Raw genomic sequence first — 23,302 nt, forward strand, 5'->3', positions numbered from 1 at the left:
CCCTCCAATACGGTTTGGGCGACCCTGCTCCCGAGGGAGCCTCCCGCATCTCCCTGACTCTGCCCCCAACTCTCCGTTGCTCCTCTCAATGCTTTTTCCCTCTTTCTCCTTATTTCTCCCCGTAGGCCTCCTCTCGTTCGTCCTGACCCTGATAAGGAGGCCTAGCATGCGCGTGGGGGCTGGAGGCCTGGGAAAGGAAAGGAAGGTGTCAGCAGGAGGTTTCCCTTGTTTCCATGATCTCCTCCCCTCCCACCTCTACAAAGCAGCATGAGTTTGGGCCACTATGGCAAGAACTAGCTAGCAGTCAGGCTGTTGGGTAATGGAAGAGGGCAGGTGAGAGAGGCTGAAGCCAAAACAGATGTGGAAATCAAGACTAATTGACTCAGAGAAAGACACAGACAGAGTAGCAACTCTAAGACCTGAGACAGTAACCCACACAGCCTTACTGCCCCCAGATATATGTCCCACCTTTCCTCAGAGGACCCTGACATCCCTCCAAACAGCAGAACTGCCCCTTCTCCCTCCCCACCCTTCATAAAGCCCCTGGGAATGTCAGTGAGGAGGAAGAATAAAGCTACTACAGACAGGATTGCTTGGTACCTTGGTATTGCCTGGTAGGATTCTTCTCTATGTGGGGCTAGGACAAAAGACATTCTCAAAATTCTCCAGGAAAGTGGGTGGCCTGGGAGACACTGGCATTCTCAGATAGTTTTATCTGACTGAACACTTCTACCCACATCTTGGACTCTGGACTAGAGGAAAGGAGGGGAAAGGGGTTTGCCACTTTTAGGCCAGCCTTAACTGGACTGTGATCAGGGAGGGGAGCATCGACAACTAGGCTAAGCCCCACAATGAGTACGCAAGAGACCTAAACATACACACACATGTGCACACACACACACAGAGAAAGAGAGAGAGAAAGAGAAGACAGAGACAGAGACAGAGATTTAAGGCCAGGTGAACCAGTAAGGTGAACAGTAACTCAGTAAAGTCAGATCTAAAACAATAGAAGAAGATAAACTGGGACAATATCTACACAGGATTAACTGCGGAGAGATTGTGGGCCCAAGGCAGTTCAGCAGTTGGGGTTGTTTTAAAGGCTGGAAAGAAATTTTGAGAGAGGCCGGGCGCGGTGGCTCAAGCCTGTAATCCCAGCACTTTGGGAGGCTGAGGTGGGTGGATCACGAGGTCAGGAGATCGAGACTATCCTGGCTAACATGGTGAAACCCCGTCTCTACTAAAAATACAAAAAACTAGCCAGGCGTGGTGGCGGGCGCCTGTAGTCTCAGCTACTTGGGAGGCTGAGGCGGGAGAATGGCGTGAACCCGGGAGGCGGAGCTTGCAGTGAGCCGAGATCACGCCACTGCACTCCAGCCTGGGAGACACAGCGAGACTCCGTCTCAAAAAAAAAAAAAAAAAAAGAAATTTTGAGAGAAAGACACCTCAAAATATAGAGGCACTGAGAGGTTAAAAGAAATCTCCCCAGCTCCTAGCACAGGGTTTAGGTACTCAGATACATGCTTATTGAATAGATTAGTGAGTGGGGATTAGGGTATAATTCATTTAAAGTTTTAGGACCCAGCTCAAATCTCAGTTCAGTAAGTATTAAACACTTACTTGAGACACAATCTACTGCACAATCCACTGCACAATCTACTGGGTTGTGGTCCCAGACTTTAAGAAAATGATAATATATTTGAATTAAAATAAGATTTACATGTACTAAACTATTAAAAAGCAACACCAAGTCTCAAAAGAAAAGCTACATTGAACATAAATTTCCAAATGTGCAAAGAAGATAATAAATTTTCTCCAAAGACTGCACAGAAAGACGTTTGATACATTTTATCATGGAGGACAGGAAAACTTTGGTGGGAGTTGGCTTGGTGCAAAAGAAGAAAATGTTCTCGAGGGACACAGCTTCAGCAAAAGCTTTTACTTGATGAACAAGGAGCCTGCAGCATGGATAACAAAAAGGTGCTGTGAGGCTGGTATGTGGGAAAGGCACTAGTTAGGAGCAAGGAGAGGGAAAAGGGGAAGACAAATTACAGAAGGCCTGGAATGCCTAGGTGAACTGGTTAAAATCATCTGACAGGAGTAGGATGTCATTTTGAATTCTTGAAAAAGGGTGCAACTTGTCTTTTTCTTTCTTTCTTTTTTTTTTTTTTTTTTTTTTTAAGCAAGAAGACAGAGACCTACTAGCAAGAAAATAGGTCTAAAGCTGAGGGGAGAGGGACAATCAGACAAAGGCGATGGGAACAGGTTTAGAAAGAAATAAATGAATCTGAGGGCTATTTTGAAGGACAAATCAAAATGACTCTCTTGGCTGGGCGAAGTGGCTCACCCCTGTAATCCCAGCACTTTGGGAGGCCGAGGTAGGCAGATCACCTGAGGTCAGGAGTTTTGAGACCAGCCTGGTCAACATGGAGAAACTCCAGCTCTGCTAAAAATACAAAAAAATTAGCTGGGCGTGGTGATGGGCATCTGCAATCCCAGCTACTCAAGAGGCTGAGGCAGGGGAATTGCTCGAACCCGGGAGACGGGAGGTTGCAGTGAGCCGAGATCGTGCCACTGCACTCCAGCCTGGGTGACACAGAGAGAAACTCTGTTAAAACAAAACAAAACAAAACCCTCTCTTCCTACTCCCTTAGTGTTTTGAAGAAAATCACACAGTCCTGGCTAGACGTAGTGACTCACACCTGTAATCCTAGCACTTTGGGAGGCCGAGGTGGGTGGATTGCCTGAGCTCAGGAGTTTGAGACCAGCCTGGGCAACGACAGTGAAACCCTGTCTCTACTAAAATACAAAAAATTAGCCAGGCATGGCGGCATGTGCCTGTAGTCCCACCTACTTGGGAGGCTGAGGCAGGAGAATCGCTTGAACCCGGGAGGCCGAGGTTGCAGTAAGCCGAGATTGCACCACTGCACTCCAACCTGGGCAACAGAGTGAGACTCTGTCTCAAAAAAAGAAAATCACACGTCCCACAGATTGGATTGGAAAAGCACTCTCTTCTAGTCCCCAGGGAGCTATTTCAAACTTCCTCCTTTTTTTGCAAGTTCCTTTCCTTACCATTTCCTTGTTCATCTCAGGAAAACCCTTTTCCATCTTCAGAGAACATAGAGATAATAAAGTAAGGATTCCACCAACTTTTTGCTCTCTACAGATATACTTAGCTGCATCATCATGCCTCTCTCATCCTAGTGAATGCCATCTGTATCTCCTGTCGAAGGTTCACCTATGACTTTACTAGAAGTTCTATGCAGTCCCTGATTGTCTATCTTGCTCAACACTGTATCCTTTCCTTGTAGCATAGTGCCTGCACACAGAAGGTATTAACTTAAAAAAAAAAAAAAAAAGGAAGAAGAAGCAGGGTCTCATTGTGTTGCCCAGGCTGGTCTTGAACTCCTAGACTCAAGTGATCCTCCCCTCTCAGCCTCCCAAACTGCTGGGATTACCGACGTCAGCCACCATCTTTAACCTGTCCTTTTCTACTGATATTTTCCCCTTAGCATATACACATGCTCAAGTAACTCCCATGATTAAAAGGAAAACATTCCAAACTTTCTCTTGATCCTTGTCCGCACTCAGTCATCACTCAATGTCTCTCTTCCCTTCATAGCTAAGCTTCTAGAGTTACCTATACTTGCTATATCCATTTTCATGATTCCTATTCTCAATCATTTTAGTTTTTGCCCCCATCAGTCCACCGAGATTGCTCTCATTAAGGCCACCAGTGACCTCCTGGTCACATTCAAGGAACAACTCTTCAGTCTTTATCCTTTTGCCCTCTCTGTGCCATTTGACCCTGTTGACTCCCCCTTCCTTGAAATGCTGTCTTCTTTTGGCTCCTGAGGTCCTTCTTTCTCTTGACAGAGACTAGGGGCTTAATAAATATATACTTTTAATGAATGGATAGTTTCACTTCTATTGATATGGCTTTTTTTTTTTTTTTTTTTTTAGACAGTCTCACTCTGACGCCCCAGGCTGGAGTGCAGTGGCATAATCTTGGCTCACTCACTGCAACCTCAGCCCCCTGGGTTCAAGCCCTTCTCTGTCTCAGCCTCCGGAGTAGCTGGGATTACAGGCACCCACCAACACGCCCAGCTAATTTTTATATTTTTAGTAGAGACAGGGTTTCGCCATGTTGGCCAGGCTGCTTTCAAACTCCTGACCTCAAGCGATCTGCCCATCTCAGCCTCCAAAGTGTTGGGATTACAGGTGTGAGCCACCACATCCAGCCTAATATAACCTTTCTTAGCCTTCTCTGAACTCCCTTTAAATGCTAGTGTTTCCTATGGTCATGTCCTTAGCCACCTCTTTCTGCTCTACATATTCTCATTGGTCAAGATAATCCAACAATAAGAACAGTTACAAAACCAACAGTTACAATAAACTGTTTTGTTTTTGTTTTTGTTTTGAGATGGAGTCTTGCTCTGTCACCTAGGCTGGAGTGCAGTGGCTCACTCGGCTCACTGCAAGACTGCAAGCAAGCTCCGCCTCCTGGGTTCACGCATTCTCCTGCTTCAGCCTCCTGATCTCCTGCCTCAGCCTCCTGAGTAGCTGGGACTACAGGCACCTGCCACCACACCTGGCTAAATTTTTTTTTTTTTTTTTCATTTTTAGTAGAGATGGGGTTTCACCATGTTAGCCAGGATGGTCTCGATGTCCTGACCTCATGATCTGCCCGCCTTGGCCTCCCAAAATGCTGGGATTACAGGCGTGAGCCACCGCACCCTGCCACAATAAACTGTTTATATGCTGCTTACCATAAAATCTAGGTGTTCAACTCAGGTCTTTCTCCTGAGTTCTCGACTCACGTATACAATTGCTTATTGGATACTTCCATTAAGATTTTTCATGTTTACCACTTAGTCTAAAGACAGGAAGTGGCTAGGTGCAGGGGCTCACACGTGTAATCCCAGCACTTTGGGAGGCCGAGGTGGGCAGATCACCTAAGGTTGGGAGTTCAAGACCAGCCTGACCAACATGGAGAAACCCTGTCTCTACTAAAAATACAAAATTAGCTGGGCATGGTGGCGGGCGCCTGTAGTGCCAGCTACTCAGGAGGCTGAGACAGGAGAATCACTTGAACCCGGGAGGTGGAGGTTGCGGTGAGGCAAGATCACACCATTGCACTCCAGCCTGGGCAACAAGAGCAAAACTCCATCTTTAAAAAAAAAAAAAAAAAAAAAACAGAAAGCTTGTCTTTTATCTTTCTATCCCCAGCACTTAATCATAATGCCTGGCATGCAGTAAGTAGAGGAAGAAATAAATGCATCAAAGATTAAAAACAAACAAACATCCTGTGGCTCAGAGGAAAAACAACAACAACAACAACAAAAAAAAAAACAAAAACAAACAAACAAAAAAAAACAAGCTGGGTACGGTGGCTCACTTCTGTAATCCCAGCACTTTGGGAGGCCAAGGCAGGCGGATGATGAGGTCAGGAGATCAAGACAGTCCTGGCTAACGTGGTGAAACCCCATCTCGATTAAAAATACAAAAAATTAGCTGGGAGTGGTAGCGCGCGCCTGTAATCCCAGCTACTCAGGAGGCTGAGGCAGGAGAATCTCTTGAACCTGGGAGGCAGAGATTGCAATGAGCCGAGATCGTGCCACTGCACTCCAGCCTGGGTGACAGAGTGAGACTCCATCTCAAAAAAAATAAATAAAAATAGGATGGGCACGGTGGCTCACGCCTGTAATCCCAGCACTTTGGGACGCCAAGCTGGGCGAATCATGAGGTCAGGAGTTCAAGACCAGCCTGGCCAACATAGTGAAACCCAGTCTCTACTAAAAATACAAAAATTAGCCGGGCGTGGGGGCACGCACCTGTAATCCCAGCTACTCGGGAGGCTGAGGCAGGAGAATCACTTGAACCTGGGAGGCAGAGGTTGCAGTAAGTGGAGATCACACCACTGCACTTCAGCCTGGGCGACAGTGCAAGACTCTGTCTCATAAGTAAGTAAGTAAATAAATAAATAAATACCCAAAACAAAAAAAGAGTAATCGGCCGGGTGTGGTGGCTCAAGCCTGTAATCCCAGCACTTTGGGAGGCCGAGACGGGCGGATCACGAGGTCAGGAGATCGAGACCATCCTGGCTAACATGGTGAAACCCCGTCTCTACTAAAAAATACAAAAAACTAGCCAGGCGAGGTGGCGGGCACCTGTAGTCCCAGCTACTCGGGAGGCTAAGGCAGGAGAATGGTGTAAACCCGGGAGGCGGCGCTTGCAATGAGCTGAGATCCGGCCACTGCACTCCAACCTGGGCGACAGAGCAAGACTCCATCTCAAAAAAAAAAAAAAAGAGTAAAAGCTGTGAACTATCTCCAGCTATGTCAGGCTGACTTACTTGACTGCTTTAAATCACACTAAACTTACTCTTTCTGAACTGATATGAGAGTACCGATCTTAACCATGGTAAAACCTCAACTAAAACAAACATAGGACTGTTCCATCCTGAATACTTTCCCAAATAACTGAAGTTTATCCAATTAAGTGCAAAATATCTTCATTTTGCTTCAAAGTAGAAATTGCTCAAAAAAGTACTATTCATTTCCTGTAGATTACACAGTGGAAAGAGCACCATTGAAAGTCAGTGAGACTTAGCTAGATTCATCTCTGGAGTATGGCTTTGGATAAACTACTTATCTCTAAGTCTGACTCTGTCTTCTGTAAGTGGACATACTACCTTCCTGCCTACTTCTTAGGATCCAATAAGATACTGTAGGTGAAATGTTTTGCAAATTCAAAAGTGTTTTGCACATTTAAGATATCATTGTTTCGCCAGGGTGCACAGTGACTTACTCCTGTAATCTCAGCACTTTGGGAGATTGAGGCAGGAGGTCTGTTTGAGTCCACAAGTTCGAGGCTGCAGTGAGCAGTGACTGAGCCACTGTACTCCAGCCTGGGCAAGATAGCAAGACCCTGTCTCTAAAAAAAATTTGTGGCCAGGTGCAGTGGCTCACGCCTGTAATCCCAGCACTTTGGAAGGTCGAGGTGGGTGGATCACAGTTCGAGACCAGCCTGGCCAATATGGTGAAACTCCGTCTCTACTAAAAATACAAAAAAATTAGCCAGGCGTGGTGGCACATGCCTGTAATCCCAGCTACTCAGGAGGCTGAGTCAGAAGAATTGCTTGAATCCGGGAGGTGGAGGTTGCAGTGAGCTGAGATTGCGCCACTGCACTCCAGCCTGGGTGACAGAGCGAGACTCTATCTCAAAAAAAAGAAAAAAAATGTTTTTGGCCAGGTGCGGTGGCTCACGCCTGTAATCTCAGAAGTTTGGGAGGCTGAAGTGGGTGAATCACAAGGTCAGGAGTTCAAGACCAGCCTGGCCAGGATGGTAGAAACCCCATCTCTACTAAAAATACAAAAATTAGCCAGGCATGGCAGTGGGTGCTTGAAATCCCAGCTAGTCAGGAGGCTGAGGCAGAGAATCTGCTGAACCTGGGACGCAGAGGTTGCAGTGAGCTGAGATCGTACCACTGCACTCCACCCTGGGCAACAGAGTGAGACTCTGTCTCAATTGAAAAAAAAAAAAGAGAGAGAGAGAGAAAATAAAAGACCTCCCCAAGAATGAAGTAAATGAACATTATAACATGTGACTCCTATGTTACTACCCTTTTCCCCTCATATCCTGGTTTTGGATATGTTTTGACTTTATTCTTTCAGCACATATTTATTGAGCACAGTACGTGCCAAGCACTATGCAGACACTAAAACATAATCTGAGCTCAGTGGGTAGACAGTTAATAAAATCACAAATTACAGATGGGTGCTATGGCTCATGCCTGTAATCCCAGCACTTTGGGAGGCCAAGATGGGCAGAGAGCTTGAGGCCAGGAGTTCGAGACCAGCCTGGTCAACATGGCGAAACCCTGTCTCTACTAAAAATTCAAAAATTAGCCAGGTGTGGTGGCGGTGTAATCCCAGCTATCAGGGAGGCTGAAGCAGGAGAATCACTTGAATGTGAAAGGCAGAGGCTGTAGTGAGCTGAAATCGTGTCACTGCACTCCAGCCTGGGCGACAGGGACAGAGCAAGACTCTGAGAAAGAAAGAAAAGACAGAGAGAAAGAGAGAGAGGGAGTGAGGGAGGGAGGAAGGAAGGAAGGAAGGAAGGAAGGAAGGAAGGAAGGAAGGAAGGAAGGAAGGAAGGGGAGTTTGAAACTGGAGAGGAAAACAGGTGAAGACTAGGTAGCAGAATTCTGAATCCAGAAGTTGTTATTGTATTTGCATCTTCTTATATTTTTATTCCCTTTATTCTTTTTCTTTTCGTTTCTTTTCTTTTCTTTTTTTTTTTTTTGGAGACACAGTCTCACTCTATCACCAGGCTGGAGTGCAGTGGCACTATCTCGGCTCACTACAACCTCTGCCTCCCTGGTTCAAGCGAATCTCCTGCCTCAGCTTCCCGAGTAGCTGGGACTACAGGCGCGCACCACCATGCCCAGCTAATTTTTGTATTTTTAGTAGAGACAGGGTTTCACCAGGTTAGCCAGGATGGTCTTGATCTCCTGACCTCAGGTGATCCACCCACCTTGGCTTCTCAAAGTGTTGGGATTACAGGCGTGAGCCACCGTACCCAGCCAAGACAGGGTTTCACCACGTTGACCAGTCTGGTCTCAAACTCCTGACCTCAGGTGATCCACCCGCCTTGGCTTCCCAAAGTGTTGGGATTACAGGCGTGAGCCACCACGCCCGGCCTGGAGCAACTTTTTTAAAGCTTGCTATGATCTGATCTTTTTCCTTCTTCACTTATCTCTCAAACAACCTACATTCCAGACATATATCACCACTTCCTGAGAATGTCCTGTATTATGTTTTTTTCCTGTATGTGCTTACGCCATCCCCATCATCTGGGACTTCTTCCCTACCTCTGGCTATTAAGTAGTTGAATCTATCTTTCCAAGCCCTATCATAATTAAGCTTTCAAAATTATTTAAGTCCCCATTAAAGTTAATGGCATTGTTTGACTAGTATTACTGTTATTTACGCTTAAGGTTATCTCCCTGGCCAGATTCCCTGTAAGATTCTTGATGGCAAGTGTTTTTGTCTCATTCAACAACTGTGACCTCCAGCATGGGTGCAGTGGCTCACACCTGTAATCCCAACACTTTGGGAGGCCAAGGTGGGAGGATTGCTTGAGCCTAGAAGTTCAGCCTGGGCAACAGAGTGAGACCTTCCTCTCTACAAAAAAAAAAAAAAAAAGGAAGGCCTGGTGGTGTGCACCTCTGGTCCCAGCTACTAGGGAGGCTGAAGTAGGAAGATCTCTTGAGCTCAGGAGGTCAAGGCTGCAGTCAGCTGTGATGATGCCACTGCACTCCAGCCTGGGCAACAGAACGAGACCCTATCTCAAAAACAAAACAACAAACAAACAAAAAAAACTCAATTGTGACTGCTCCTCATTTTGTATCCCTTTAGCAGCTACAAAGCTCACCCTGCAGTGTGCAGTGGCTCACACCTGTAATCTCAGCACTCCAGGAGGCCAAGGTGGATCACCTGTCAGGAGTTTGAGAGCATTCTGGCCAACATGGTGAAACCCTGTCTCTACTAAAAATACAAAACAAGCCGGGCATGGTGGCACATGCCTGTAATCTCAGCTACTTGGGAGGTTGAGGCAGGAGAATCACTTGAACCTGGGAGGCACAGCTCGCAGTGAGCCGAGATCACGCCTTTGCACTCCACCCTGGGCTACAAGAGCAAAACTCCGTCTCAAAAAAAAAAAAAAAGCAACTCAGTAGGCTTGTTCCTCTGGGCTAGTGATTCAGTGCTGTGCTGGCACCTGCTGGTCACCTGTGGTGCAGCAGCCCTGGTCCCAGCACCTTCCTCCCTTCAGTATTAAGGGTTGTGACAGTCTGTGCCCTTACCTAGCAATCACTGGAATAATATATTAAATACTCGCCCCACAGCACCACCTTTCAATCTGCAGAACTTTTCCCACTAGCTTCCTACCCCAGAAATTTGGACTTTACATCCTTCCCAGTACTGCAGAAATATAAGGACAGGATCTCCAGGAACTGGGCAGCAAGAAAAGAAAGAAGCAATGTGAGAGTAGAGGATGCAAATCCCTTTTCCCCCTTCAAAGAATCAAGACTGTTTCCAACAGAATTCCACTCTTTTTGACCTTTGTCTTATTTCTAGGTTGCTCTTGGGCCAGAGGCCTTCTTGGAGACAATAGTGATGAACCGGAGGTTGAGCAGAGAGTAGGTAGGCGGGGCTCAAGGGGTGGGGCCAAGCCAAAGGGCTCTCACACTAAGTGAAGCTTCTCCATTCTGTAAGCTTTCCCGGAACATCCAAGGCAAGACTGGCACCCAGCACAGCAGGTGAGGGACCGGCAGTGACAGAATGGTAGACTTTAGGGGTAACGGTGGCAGAGGAGTCTCCAGCTCTTTCAGTCTTAGCTTTTCATATTGTGAAACTCTTGCTTATACAATTCTTGGGTCCTTTGTAGAGCTTAACTTAGTTTTTCTGGTGGCAAGGCAGCCTCTGAAAGACCTGGTTTTGGATGCAGTGGGGGCAGGGCTGAGGGATGCAGGTGGATCCATATCCGTATGGATGTGTGTGAAATGCAAGGAAGTCTTAGGAGACAAGGAGATGGACGGGTAAGGGCCAGAGGGAGAGTATGGCCAGGCCAGAGAGGATTATAGGGAGGACCCAGACAAGAGAAAAAGGGAGACTGAAACAGGGAGAGAGGGAGAGGACATCGGAACAAATGTGAGACGGCAATGGGGGCAATGGAGAGCTGGGTAACAGGAAGGCCAAGGAGGAAGGAAGGCTCACATGGAGCAATCTCCTCTTCCGGCTGGGGAACATGGTCCAGAAAGCCCCAAGGCAAGCTGGGAGCAAAGCAAGGTTCAGGTTTCCACTGGAAGGATTCAGCTGGGGAAGAAACCCCCTCAGTCCCCACCTCCCCTGCCTCTTCAGACTCCCATTTTGGTTTGGGGGAGAGGGCGAGGCTGCTCCTCACTGCGGTCACAGCCACATCCTGCAGAGCAGGGGAGGGGGAAGTAAGAAGCAAAACAACCAGAAGAACCACAGGTGAAGACCATGGGGAGAGAACACTGGACACATGGAGCTGATATGCCGCCAAGAAGGTCCTGAGTTCAGTGCAGCAGAAGGCTCAGACCTTCAGGACTGCCTGCCCTTCTTGAGGTGCTGGTTTCTTGTGCTTCCTCAGTTGGCTTTAACCACACTGGGAGCATTCTGGGGAAGGAGGTTTCTCTGGATTATTTGGTTTGAAGCCCATCTTTATCATTTACTAGTGACTTTGGCCAAATTGCTAAATTTCTCTTAGCTTCAGTTTTCTCACTGCAAAATGGGAATACCTACCTTAACCTTAAACAGGATTGGGAAGACTAAGATGACTGACATAAAGCACTTGGCACATAGTAGGTTCTCAGTAAATGTTAGTTATTACTCCTATTAGGATTCCTGGGATGCTTATGCTTCTTACTTTAAAGGAAGTACAGTGCAATAGCTGCCACTGGCTTTGGGGGCCAAAAAATGAGTTGTGTTTGATCTTGGGTAAATTATTTAATGTAAGTATCATTTGCTCAGCTGTAAAACAAGGATGGTAATACCTATACCACACAGACATATGGCACAGAGTCAGTGTCCAAAAATGGCAGCTGTAAGAATTCTGTCAGGCTGGGCGTGGTGGCTCACACCTATATTCCCAGCACTTGGGGAGGTCGAGGTGGGCGGATCACGAGGTCAGGAGATCAAGACCAGCCTGGCCAACATGGTGAAACCCCATCTCTACTAAAAAATACAAAAATTAGCCGGGCATGGTGGTGGGGGCCTGTAATCCCAACTACTTGGGAGGCTGAGGCAGGAGAATAGCTTGAACTTGGGAGGTGGAGGTTGCAGTGAACAGAGATCACACCCCTGCACTCCAGCCTGAGTGACAAAGCAAGACTCCGTCTCAAAAAAAAGAATTATCTGTCAGGTAAGCCCTGTCTTCACTGCAGCAGCAACAGCCTACTTCCCCTTGAGAAGTAACTTGTGCTAGGCTAGCCTCCCGTGTGCCCACATTCCTCCAGCCGGAGCTATCGCCACTCCCATGGGCTGTTTTGGAGTCAAGATTTGCTACAGCACTAAGGGGAAAAAGCAGGAGAAAGGCATAGAGGACTGAGGGGCCTCAGGGGGCGGGGAGGATGACAAACAAAGATGATGATGACATGGAAACTAAAGAAGCAACAGAAAGGGGAAAAGTCATTTCTCTCTTTCTAAGGAAGCCTGTGGCCTTTCTTCTAGTGACTGACCACATACCCCACTCTCCAGGACCCATGGAGTCCTTCAGCTCAAAGAGTCTGGCACTGCAAGCAGAGAAGAAGCTACTGAGTAAGATGGCGGGTCGGTCTGTGGCTCATCTCTTCATAGATGAGACAAGCAGTGAGGTGCTAGATGAGCTCTACCGTGTGTCCAAGGAGTACACGCACAGCCGGCCCCAGGCCCAGCGCGTGATCAAGGACCTGATCAAAGTGGCTGTCAAGGTGGCTGTACTGCACCGCAATGGCTCCTTCGGCCCCAGTGAGCTGGCCCTGGCTACCCGCTTTCGCCAGAAGCTGCGGCAGGGTGCCATGACGGCACTTAGCTTTGGCGAGGTAGACTTCACCTTCGAGGCTGCTGTTCTGGCTGGCCTGCTGACCGAGTGCCGGGATGTGCTGCTGGAGTTGGTGGAACACCACCTCACGCCCAAGTCACATGGCCGCATCCGCCACGTGTTTGATCACTTCTCTGACCCAGGCCTGCTCACAGCCCTCTATGGGCCTGACTTCACTCAGCACCTTGGCAAGATCTGTGACGGGCTCAGGAAGCTGCTAGATGAAGGGAAGCTCTGAGAGCCCCGAGTCTAGCACATTCCACTTTGACAAAATGGCTGCTGAGAAAACACAGATAATGAGCTTCCTAACCCTGCTCAGCTGCCACTAACGCTTTTCAATCTTCAGGCTTCATTCCTTCCCAAGAGTGCTTTTGACTCTGAGACCAGCCCATCCCCACACAGCTGGTGGAGAAGGAGCAATGCTGAGGGGTGAGGCCTCTCTCCCACTCCAGCCCCAGGACAGGAAACAGAACTGCCTGAAAAAGGTGAAGTGAAACTTGGATCTCTATTTCTCCCATAAGGGACTTCTGAAACAGGGAAGCCCCCTCCCATGTGAACCAAGGAAAGGAGGCACAGCCCAGAGAACCCCTCTGGGGACACTAAAGACAGAAGAGGGGAAGGTGGCCCTTAGAAACAGAGCTTGGACAGATGCCAGAGGCTCTGTTCCAGAGTGCAGGAGGAGGGGGCTAGGGCAGGGGAGATTCTCATAGGGGAAATAAAACTACTAGAATATGCACAGGGCTCAATGTTTAATCTGTCCAGCTTCGTATACCTTATAGTCATCACAGAAGAAAGGAGGTATATAAACACCACTTCTCTCACCTTTCATCATTTCCAAACAGGAGACTGAGGGAGATTTCCATTATTATTGAGGTTCCCTTACCTACTTCTGTTTGAGAAACAAACAAAACTGTACCATAGATCAGTGCTACAAATTGCAAATAAATATGCAGTGAGGAGGAGGGCATAGAGAGAGAGGGTCTAGAGGGTAGGGGGCGTAACAAAGAGACTCTCACAACTGGCTTCCTCTTCAAACCCCAAGGAAAGCCTCCTTCCATCTGTTCCCCTCATCACAGGCTGAGCAGAACAGGTCAGAAGGGTGAACTGGTAGAATGGAGGGTTCAGGTCCCTACAGTGCTGCTTTTTCTCAGGGTCAAGAATTGTGAAAAAGTTACAGGGAATTGGTTAGTCAAGACTGAGCCCATTCAACAGGAATGGGGTACCAAAAAAAAAAAAAAAAACCTCAGTTCAAATCTGTCCCTTTAAGATTGGAGAAAAGGCCAGCAGTCATCCATTCTCTGCGGTAGGCTAGGTCACCGATTGCCTCATCCTCAATCACATGTCTGGCCAACAAGGTGGGGAAGGTGGAGAACCAGCACTCATTGGCTCACTGTTCCCAGGTTCTCTCACCCCAGGGCTATAGAAATTCCATTTTTTAGCTAAGAGTGGGAAGGAATAAAATATAGCAAATAAATATTACTTCAATATTAGCACCAAATAAATTATGTCACACAGTTGGAGATGAGGAAGAAGCTGAGGGGGAGTCTCTGCTTCCCTGTTCTAAGGCCAGGGAATGGTAAAAAGGATAGGAAAGGCAACAGGGATATAAAAAGAGCCTTTTGAGTCTAAAGGACTCAACTCTAGATTCAGCCCAAGAACTGGGAAAGGTCCAGTTCCCATTCCCTAATCTTGCCAATAAAACTGCCCCAGGCCAAGGAATTTTTGGCGGACAAGGAGGCTGGGGAAGATGGCTGGAGTGGAGGGAGGCAGGCTGGTAAGCCATGTTCTTGAGCCTCACCTCAGGCTCCTCTCCCCCTGAAGTTTCTCCTTCAACATCTTGCTTCTCTCAGTCAGTTCTGGGGACATCAGAGTTTGAAGATTTCATCCTCCTGGTCCCGTAGTGTCTGGGTCCGAGAGGTACGGGTCAGCGGCACGGGACCTAGGACTGCTCGTTGCTGCATCCGAGGGGAGCTCAGGTGGAGACCTGCATCCTCCCCAGGTACCCTGCAAGTGAGGAAAGGGGGGAAAGAGTGACAGATCAAGGGAAGAACCTCACAATGGGCTAAGTGAGAGGTACATGGAAAGCTGTCTTCTAATACATAAGCTGGTTGCTTCAAGACAGTCTCAATACCTTCTAGATAAATCCTAACCCTAATGCTCCTTCATGGATGACCAGAGCAGTAAAAACAGTTAACTGTCGGCTGGGCATGGTGGCTCACGCCTGTAATCTCAGCACTTTGCGAGGCTGAGGCGGGCAGATCATGAGGTCAGGAGATCGAGATCATCCTGGCTAACACAATGAAACCCCGTCTCTACTAAAAATACAAAAAATCAGCCAGGCGTGGTGGTGGGTGCCTTTAGTCCCAGCTACTTGGGAGGCTGAGGCAGGAGAATGGCATGAACCCGGGAGGCGGAGCTTGCGCCACTGCACTTTAGCCTGGGCAACATAGTGAGACCCCGTCTCAAAAAAAGTCAACTGTCTGACTCCAATAAGAACACAGAACCCAGTTTTCCACTGCCTCTACCTGTGTCAGCAGGCATCGTCTCTGCTCATTGCTTTGGGGCCACAGGGGGGAAACGTATCACCTTGCCTCTGTTGGCACTGTGCTTACTTACTTGTGTTTGTGGTTAGGTAAGATAGGAAGAATGGAGGAGTCTAGGGAGGAACTTATAAGGAACCATTCAACACTCACCCACTTTCCCCTTTTTTCAGCTTCTGGGCAGCAGCCTTCTTGGACAGGCTGATCTGTGAATCAAGCTTCTTAAGGAAATCAGAGGCAGAGAGGTCATGGATGGGCGTGGGGGTTTCCTGGCCAGGTGTGGGGAAGACTTCACCATTGGCACGTCCTGCTCCTGTCTCTTGTTTCTTCCTCTCAGTTGAGTGTGGCCAAACTTCATCGTTACTTGGGCGTACTTCTTCCTCTCCATCTTTTTCTTCCTCAGAATCCAAACCATTGAACAGGTCTCTGGGCTCTGTCAGGATGGGGATGTAGAGGGTTTTCTTCAGGAAGATGGAGTCATTAGTGTAAAGGCGGTTTGCACGTTTAATCTGTTCCATCTTTAAAAAAAAAAAAAAGAGTCAACAAAATTCAGGACAGTAATAATGATCAATCTTACATTGCATCTCGAGCTTTTTAAAGTGACTGCACAGAGTCTTCTTTGATTCCATAACAACCAAGCTAAAGTACACAGGGCTGACATTATTTCTACTTTATAGATGAGTCGTTTTCACACTTTTTGGTCTTAGGGCCCCCTTACATTTTAAAAACTTATTGTGCAAGCTGGGCACAATGTCTGATGCCTGTAATTCCAGCTACTCAGGAGGCTGAGGCGGGAGGACAGCTTGAGCCCAGGAATTAGAGTCCAGCCTGAGCAATATAGTGAGACCCCATTTCTAAAAATAAAAAAATAAAATAAAAATAAATGAATAAATAAACAAAAATGAAGGAACTGAGGCTCAGGGAGGTTAAGCTACTTGCCTGAAACTATCTATCAAGTTAATGACACAGCTAGAACGACAATCCTGGGTCTTTTCACTGCTTCTGGGAAAGGTTTTCACACTATACTATTAACAATGTCAGTAATAAATATTTATTTTGACCTATCTATTCATCACTGGACCTAGTGACTGGCATCACCATCTATTTGCCTGGCCTTCCAAGGTAAAAACATCAATGTCATCCTTAACTAATACTTGCCTTTCATCACCATACCAAGTGGTCAACAAAACTGCTTCAAAAATCTCTCTCACATCTGGTCTCATCTTCAGGCCTATTGCCAAAGATTTAAAATAGACCCAAAGTATTTCTCATCTGGGGTTATTACAACAGTTTAACTGGCCTTCCTCGCTCTATTTCTACTCATCCTCCTCTTGGCATCTATCTTTCTAAAAAAATAAATCTGATTAACCCACTACCCTGCTTATAAACCTCCTATGGGGTCCTCATTGGCTAAAGATAAAAACCAAATTAGCATTCAAGGGCTTTCTCAATCCAGCTCCCAAAGGAAATGTCTAGATTAATCTCCCTTTGCCACCTCTACATTTTGCTATCCTGAACTTTTTATTTTTCTTTGAACATTCCATGATCTTTTTCACACTTTATTCATGCTGTTACTTCTGCCTGAAATGCTCCTGCCCCTCTACTATCCCATTCTCTGCTTGGAAAACTTCTATTCATCAACCACCACTCCCTTTGTGTTACCTTCTTCAGGACTCCTAATGCATACTGTAAATATTGCTATAATCATACATAACCCTACTATAATATTATTCACCTCTTTAAATATTTGCTTTGCCTAAACCCTATGAGTCCTTTAAGGGCAAGGATTGTGACTTGCTGTCTCTGTATCCCCAGGCAGTCGTTAGCATCCTACAGACTTTGACACATAGCAGGGGCTCATTAATGCTTTATTTAAAAATTATTAATTATAATTATCTAATTATTATAATAATTAGATAATGAAATATAGAAACTACAGATATAGTATATTAGTATTTTTTTTCTTCTTCTTTTTTTTTTTTTTTTTGGAGACAAGGTCTCACTCTGTTGCCCAGCCTGGAGTGTAATGGCACAATCTCAGTTCACTGCAACCTCCGCCTCCCGGGCTCAAGTGATCCTCTGCCTCAGCCTCCCCAGTAGTTGGGATTACAGGCACATGCCATCACACCCAGCTAATTTTTGTATTTGTTGTAGAGATGGGGTTTCACCACATTGCCCAGGCTGGTCCTATACTCCTGAGCTCAAGCAATCCACTCGCCTCAGCCTCCCAAAGTGCCGGGATTACAGCACAGGCATGAGCCACCACGCCTGGCCCACCCCAGCCCCTTTCCAACTAAAATTTAATATTTCTGATTTCCTATCCATTTTTTTATTTTGAGACAGAGTCTCGCTCTGTTGCCCAGGCTGGAGTGCTGGAGTGCAGTGGTGCGATCTCAGCTCATCACAACCTTCACCTCCCAGCTTCAAGCAATTCTTCTGCCTCAGCCTCCTGAGTAGCTGGGATTTCAGGCGAGCACCACCACGCCCGGCTAATTTTTGTATTTTTAGTTGAGACAGTGTTTTGCCATGTTAGCCAGACTGGTCTCGTACTCATAACCTTAGGTGATCCACTTGCCTCAGCCTCCCAAAATGCTAGGATTACAGGGGTGAGCCACCATGCCTGGCCCTGATTCTTTGTTAATACCTTTACAAATTCACCACGTTCTGTCATTTGTAATCATTATTTGTGTACCTGTTTATTTCTCATTAGGCCATAAATTACATGAGGACAGCAACCATATAGTTTAAGTTTCTGTCTCCCAGAAAAGTTATCACAGTGCTTTAAATGTTGGCTAAAGCATAAAAATGTTGGCTAAATTCAACATTTGCTTGAGTGAGATGGAACAAGAAAACAGGGGTGGGGGTAGAGGGAGTAACCTCATCAACTTCAATGCTATACATTTTTACATCTATCCAATTTCCCCTATGCATGACCTGAAATACTTGGTGTAGAGTACCTGTTTTGGCCAGTGAAGCCGCCTTACTAGAAAGAAGGCAGAGCACTGAGGAGGAACCAAGAGCAAGGAGAGGTAGGCACTTTAGGAACTGAGAACTAAAAATAAGCTCTCCATTATTTGCTGTAAACGTTTAATCACTCTCAATGTAAAATTTTCTGTGTGGTTTACAGAGTCAGACAGACCTGTTTGAATCCCATATCTGACACTCATTATTTGACCTTAGTCAAAATGGTTAACCAATCCAAGTCTCAGTTTCTTCATCTGCCAAAAGGGAACAATAAATGTATACTTGATACGGACGTGAGGGTGAAATGAGCTAACGTATGTGAAGCCCCTAGCACAGTGTCTGGCATGATAAAATAGGAGCTGTTCCTCTCCATTGGAATAGTAGAGCAGAACTTGTCCCAACCACGCAGTGCAACACTGTGATGGGAAAACAAAGATAAAGGCAGAACAGAGTTCAACACATTAGGAACATTTCAGGGGAGGTTACCTAGAAGGTCCACTACATTCTTCTCAGGACTAAATCCCTCCTGACTGTTGTCTGCACCCCAATCCTGGAAAACTCACCGTCACCCCATATTTGAGTGCTAGTCCAGCCAGGGTGTCTCCGGGCTCCAACTGATGCTCCAGGCGTCTTTCCCTCACTGGGGAGCAGGCCGATTGCACCAGGCTTCCATATGAACGAGCCCGGCTCCCGTGAAGCAGTCCTGACCCCCCTGGCGGGGGCTGTCTAGACGGGGAAGCCATCTCTTCACCCTGCCGACAGCTAGGTTGCAACTAGGGGAGGCCCGACCGAGACTGCGAGTGACAGGCCTGAAGTCTGGGAATAGATATTCAGGGGATTCCTTTCCCCTTCTCTCTTCCCCTGTGTCCCCGCCTCCCCAGCACTACGCCACCTGCCCCCTCCCGGTTTCTCCTCCCTCCAAGTCCTTATCCACAAATCTGTCCCTTGGGTATTCAGTCCCTCCCTGATTCGCCCCTAAGCACCCCTCCGACTTTGAACTCCCCCACAACTCCTCGCTACATTGACCTCTGACCTTTGAACTCTAGAAATAATCCTCAACACTCTTTCCTCAGTTTGCCCCCAAGTAGCCTGGCCTCAGGGCGCTCCCACATCCCAGCTCTGCCCGGTCCCGGGGTTTGTTTGCTAGAGCCAGGAACAAATCAGGCCCACCCCAGGTGAACTGTCGCCGCAGACGAAGAGCGTGAGGATTGCGAGAATTTGTAGTACACCTTCCACTCAGAGATCCTCAAAGGTCCGCTCCGCATCAGATAGGTCACACCCTCAAATTTCGGCTCCACATCTAGGTTCTTGTCCCTCTAAACGCCTCAGATCCACCAAGATGCAAGGGCCTGGATCCAGCTGAGCGGCAAAGTCTTTGAGGAAAAGACTTCATTTCCCAAAAGGCGTCGCGTCTGCGGAGTCGCACGGCACCATAGGAAATGCAGTTCCCTCCACGCGCCAGAGAGTGGATATCCGGATGGCGCAATGCATGCGTGGAAGTGCATCCCCGGAAGTACGGGGGCCGACAGGAAGACAAAGAGAAAAGAGAAGGCGCTGTCCCGCTCTTGCTACGGTGGCCTAGAGGAGTGGCGAAACCGGAACAAGAAAATTTATCACTCTGGGACTCACAGTCGTGATGTCTTTCAAGAGGGAAGGAGACGATTGGAGTCAACTCAATGTGCTCAAAGTAAGCGTGAGCGGAGAGGATCTGCAGCCTCTTCAGTCGCTCTCTGAAGGTTGGGAAGGAGCTTTGTTTCATTGCTCTGGCAACAACTCGGGGGTGCAGGAGAGAACCAGGCGACTTAGAGCTGTGTAGTGACTCCTTTTTCGGTCTATGATCGCTGTTCTCCCCAGGGTCCTTATGTCCTTATTCCGTTTGACTCCTCATTTCTGTCATTTGACTTCCATCCCTCTCTCCTATCCTGCTGATCCGTCCGGATTTCTTCCCCTACTCCCTGCAGAAAAGAAGAGTCGGGGACCTCCTCGCCAGTTACATCCCAGAGGATGAGGCGCTGATGCTTCGGGATGGACGGTAAGAGCGAGGAGTGGCTCAAGCCTGAGGGTTTTGCGGTTAGAGGCTCAATAGCTGTGTTGCCCAGGCTGTCCTTGAACTCTAGGGCTCAAGTGATCCTGCCTCCTCAGCGTCGCGATTAGCTGGGATTACAGGCGCACGCCACCACGCCCGGCTTCAACAAACTTTTGTTATTAATTAGGACAGCAGAAGTATCTAGGATTCTTTGGCGGCTAGTGAGGACTGGAAGAAGTGGAGATTGGGTCACCAGGGAGTTGGGTTTTGCAAAGACTGCTAGGACAGGGTGGGACTTACGGCAGGGACAGGCCCAACCCTCTTCCCCTGGACCAGTTATCCTCTTCTCTACCCCTGCTCAGCTTTGCTTGTGCCATCTGCCCCCATCGACCGGTACTGGACACCCTGGCCATGCTGACTGCCCACCGTGCAGGCAAGAAACATCTGTCCAGTAAGTTCGGGGGAAGACAGGGGATGGGGAATAAATCGAAATCTCTGCACACCAGCCTTGGTGCTATGCTTTTAATTCTGTTTCCCTTTCTCTTCAGGCTTGCAGCTTTTCTATGGCAAGAAGCAGCCGGGAAAGGAAAGGAAGCAGAATCCAAGACATCAGAATGAATTGAGGAGGGAAGAAACCAAAGCTGAGGTAATCAGAGAGTGGAGAGTGTGTTCTAGGCAAGACCCTGCTGCACACACCAGGCTGGAAGGGCAGAGGGCTGAAGGCTCTGACTCTGTCTCCCATCTTCTTACCAGGCTCCTCTGCTAACCCAGACACGACTTATCACCCAGAGTGCTCTGCACAGAGCTCCCCACTATAACAGTTGCTGCCGCCGGAAGTACAGGTATGGGAGGGGAAAGCCAGAGGTAGGAAGGCTCGGAAGGAGATAGAGGGCTCTGAAAGTGTTTTCCAGTCTGTATTCTGAGGAATACTAGCGTTCTGGAGATGTTACTTAGTGTTTCAAGAAAAGGAGAATTTTGGCCGGGCACGGTGGCTCACACCGGTAATCCTAGCACTTTTGGAGGCTTAGGCGGTGGATCACTTGAGATCAGGAGTTCAAGACCAGCCTGGCCAACATGGTGAAACCCCGTCTCTACCAAAAATATAAAAAATTAGCTGGGTGTGTGGTGTGTGCCTGTAATCCCAGCCACTCAAGAGGCTGAGGTGGAAGAATTGCTTGAATCCGGGAGGCAGAGGTTGCTGTGAGCCAGGATCATACCACTTCACTCCAGCCTAGGTGACAGAGTGAGACTCCATCTCAAAAGAAAAAGAAAAGGAGAATTTTGTGATTTTTAAATAAAGTTTGGGAAATGGCACTTTGTAATTCTACTTGAAGAGTAACAGTTTTAGGCCGGGCGCAGTGGCTCAAGCCTGTAATCCCAGCACTTTGGGAGGCCGAGACGGGTGGATTGCGAGGTCAGAAGATCGAGACCATCCTGGCTAACACGGTGAAACCCCGTCTCTACTAAAAAATACAAAAAACTAGCCGGGTGAGGTGGTGGGCGCCTGTATCCCAGCTACTTGGGAGGCTGAGGCAGGAGAATGGCGTAAACCCGGGAGGCGGAGCTTGCAGTGAGCTGAGATCTGGCCACTGCACCCCAGCCTGGGCGGCAGAGCAAGACTCCATCTCAGAAAAAAAAAAAAAAAAAAAAAAAAAAAAAAAAAGAGTAACAGTTTTAAAAGCTATACAAAGTCTTAAGAATTAAAAAAAAAACTTGTAAAATTTAAAGCTAGCCTTTCCCAAATTCATGATTCTAAAATCCTTTGTATGCAGAACTTACTAATATCTTGAAAAATATAGTTTAAGAAACACCGTTTTAAGAGGTTGGGAGTCATAGGAGAGTTGGCCCTTTCCCTTACTGCTTTTACAGACTATTCTTCTCTACCTAGACCAGAAGCCCCTGGTCCCTCTGTCTCCCTTTCCCCTGTGCCACCCTCAGAGGTCGAACTCCAAAGCGGGAAGATCAGTAGGGAACCTGAACCTGGGGCTGGCCCACAGGCCGAGGAGTCAGCAACTGTCTCAGCCCCTGCACCCATGAGCCCCACAAGAAGACGAGCCCTGGACCATTATCTCACCCTTCGAAGGTGAGTGTGCCTAATCAGTTTCCTCAGATTTTCTTTTCTCTCTGACCCTTCTTGTTTCAAAGCTTTTTTTTTTTTTTTTTTTTTGAGACGGAGTCTCGCTCTGTCACCAGGCTGGAGTGCAGTGGTGTGATCTCATCTCAGCTCACTGCAACCTCCGCCTCCCAGGTTCAAGCGATTCCCCTGCCTCAACCTCTCGAGTAGCTGGGATTACAAGCATGTGCCACCATGCCTGGCTTATTTTTTGTATTTTAGTAGAGGCGGGGTTTCACTACGTTGGTGAGGATGGTCTCAATCTCCTGACCTTGTGATCCACCCACCTCGGCCTCCCAAAGTGCTGGGATTACAGGCGTGAGCCACCGTGCCCGCCCCCCATTTTTTTTTTTTTTTTTTTTTTTTTTTGAGACAGAGTTTTGTGTGTTCCCCAGGCTGGAGTGCAATGACACAATCTTGGCTCACCACAACCTCCGCCTCCGGGGTTCAAGCGATTCTCTTGCCTCAGCCTCCCAAGTAGCTGGGATTATAGGCATGCCCAGCTAATTTTATATTTTTAGTAGAGACGGGGTTTCTCCGTGTTGATCAGGCTGATCTTGAACTCCCGACCTCAGGTGATCCACCTGCCTTGGCCTCCCAAAGTGCTAGGATTACAGGCATGAGCCACCATACCCGGCCTCCTATTGTTGTTTTTTATCTTTGGTTTCGTTTTGTTTTATCCACCCAACTTACATGGCTCTCAATTTTTTCTCACCACTAACTTTTTTTTTTTGGTAGAGACAGGGTTTCACCATGTTGGTCATGCTGGTCTTGAACTCCTGACCTCAAGTGATCCACCCACCTTGGCCTCCCAAAGTGCTGGGATTACAGGTGTGAGCTCACCACTAACTTCTTAATAAGCCTCTTTCCTAATCGATGCTATTTTCTCTGATGTTTCCAGCTCAGGATGGATCCCAGATGGACGAGGTCGATGGGTAAAAGATGAAAATGTTGAGTTTGACTCTGATGAGGAGGAACCACCTGATCTCCCCTTGGACTGACACCCTTTTCCCATTCATTCACAAATACACTGCAATGGGTGCTGAGAACTTAACT

At 47.5% G+C, this 23,302-nt stretch overlaps 3 protein-coding genes across 7 annotated transcripts in view; 2 read left to right on the forward strand and 1 right to left on the reverse strand.

Moving 5' to 3' along the window:
• SCNM1 (sodium channel modifier 1) overlaps nucleotides 1-23,300 on the forward strand; it is a 38,217-nt gene extending 14,917 nt beyond the window's left edge. Inside the window, exons 2-8 of one of the 2 annotated variants that reach the window (XM_050751355.1) lie at nucleotides 19,735-19,794; nucleotides 20,069-20,139; nucleotides 20,496-20,584; nucleotides 20,682-20,779; nucleotides 20,887-20,975; nucleotides 22,022-22,216; nucleotides 23,148-23,300. In XM_050751355.1, the coding sequence (XP_050607312.1) occupies nucleotides 19,744-19,794; nucleotides 20,069-20,139; nucleotides 20,496-20,584; nucleotides 20,682-20,779; nucleotides 20,887-20,975; nucleotides 22,022-22,216; nucleotides 23,148-23,247 (693 nt within the window). In that variant the 5' untranslated portion in view covers nucleotides 19,735-19,743 and the 3' untranslated portion in view covers nucleotides 23,248-23,300. Of the gene's footprint in view, nucleotides 1-19,656; nucleotides 19,844-20,068; nucleotides 20,140-20,495; nucleotides 20,585-20,681; nucleotides 20,780-20,886; nucleotides 20,976-22,021; nucleotides 22,217-23,147 lie in introns of those variants that run through there. The other variant, XM_050751360.1, reaches the window with a different exon arrangement.
• TNFAIP8L2 (TNF alpha induced protein 8 like 2) lies at nucleotides 10,228-13,337 on the forward strand. Of its 3 annotated transcripts, none has more exons than XM_050751457.1 (2): nucleotides 10,228-10,321; nucleotides 12,255-13,337. In XM_050751457.1, exon 2 carries the CDS (start codon nucleotides 12,287-12,289, stop codon nucleotides 12,839-12,841), a length of 555 nt encoding a protein of 184 aa, XP_050607414.1. In that variant the 5' UTR covers nucleotides 10,228-10,321; nucleotides 12,255-12,286; the 3' UTR covers nucleotides 12,842-13,337. The 3 variants fall into 3 exon arrangements, with proteins under 3 accessions (XP_050607414.1, XP_050607430.1, XP_050607421.1); XM_050751473.1 differs by having other exon boundaries at nucleotides 10,229-10,321; nucleotides 12,282-13,337; XM_050751464.1 differs by having other exon boundaries at nucleotides 10,273-10,321; nucleotides 12,232-13,337.
• LYSMD1 (LysM domain containing 1) lies at nucleotides 13,336-19,553 on the reverse strand. Of its 2 annotated transcripts, none has more exons than XM_050751418.1 (3): nucleotides 19,337-19,553; nucleotides 15,297-15,661; nucleotides 13,336-14,607 (listed from the first exon to the last, which is right to left on the reverse strand). In XM_050751418.1, the coding sequence occupies exons 1-3, from the start codon at nucleotides 19,370-19,372 to the stop codon at nucleotides 14,469-14,471; spliced, it is 540 nt and encodes a 179-aa protein (XP_050607375.1). In that variant the 5' UTR covers nucleotides 19,373-19,553; the 3' UTR covers nucleotides 13,336-14,468. The 2 variants fall into 2 exon arrangements, with proteins under 2 accessions (XP_050607375.1, XP_050607365.1); XM_050751408.1 differs by having other exon boundaries at nucleotides 18,671-19,540.
• Nucleotides 23,301-23,302: the final 2 nt, after the last annotated feature.

The sequence above is a fragment of the Macaca thibetana genome, chromosome 1 (genome assembly GCF_024542745.1).
Source record: "Macaca thibetana thibetana isolate TM-01 chromosome 1, ASM2454274v1, whole genome shotgun sequence".
Lineage (NCBI taxonomy): Eukaryota > Metazoa > Chordata > Mammalia > Primates > Cercopithecidae > Macaca > Macaca thibetana.

Bases quoted from the DNA above. Each gene is read 5' to 3' on its own strand.
- TNFAIP8L2 (XM_050751457.1), top strand. From the start codon at position 12,287: ATGGAGTCCTTCAGCTCAAAGAGTCTGGCACTGCAAGCAGAGAAGAAG.
- LYSMD1 (XM_050751408.1), bottom strand. From the start codon at position 18,850: ATGGCTTCCCCGTCTAGACAGCCCCCGCCAGGGGGGTCAGGACTGCTT. The intron at 15,662-18,670 runs GTGAGTTTTCCA...TTTTTTTTAAAG, and splicing joins CACTCAAATATGGGGTGACG to ATGGAACAGATTAAACGTGC. The intron at 14,608-15,296 runs GTGAGTGTTGAA...CCTCACTTGCAG, and splicing joins CTGAAAAAAGGGGAAAGTGG to GGTACCTGGGGAGGATGCAG.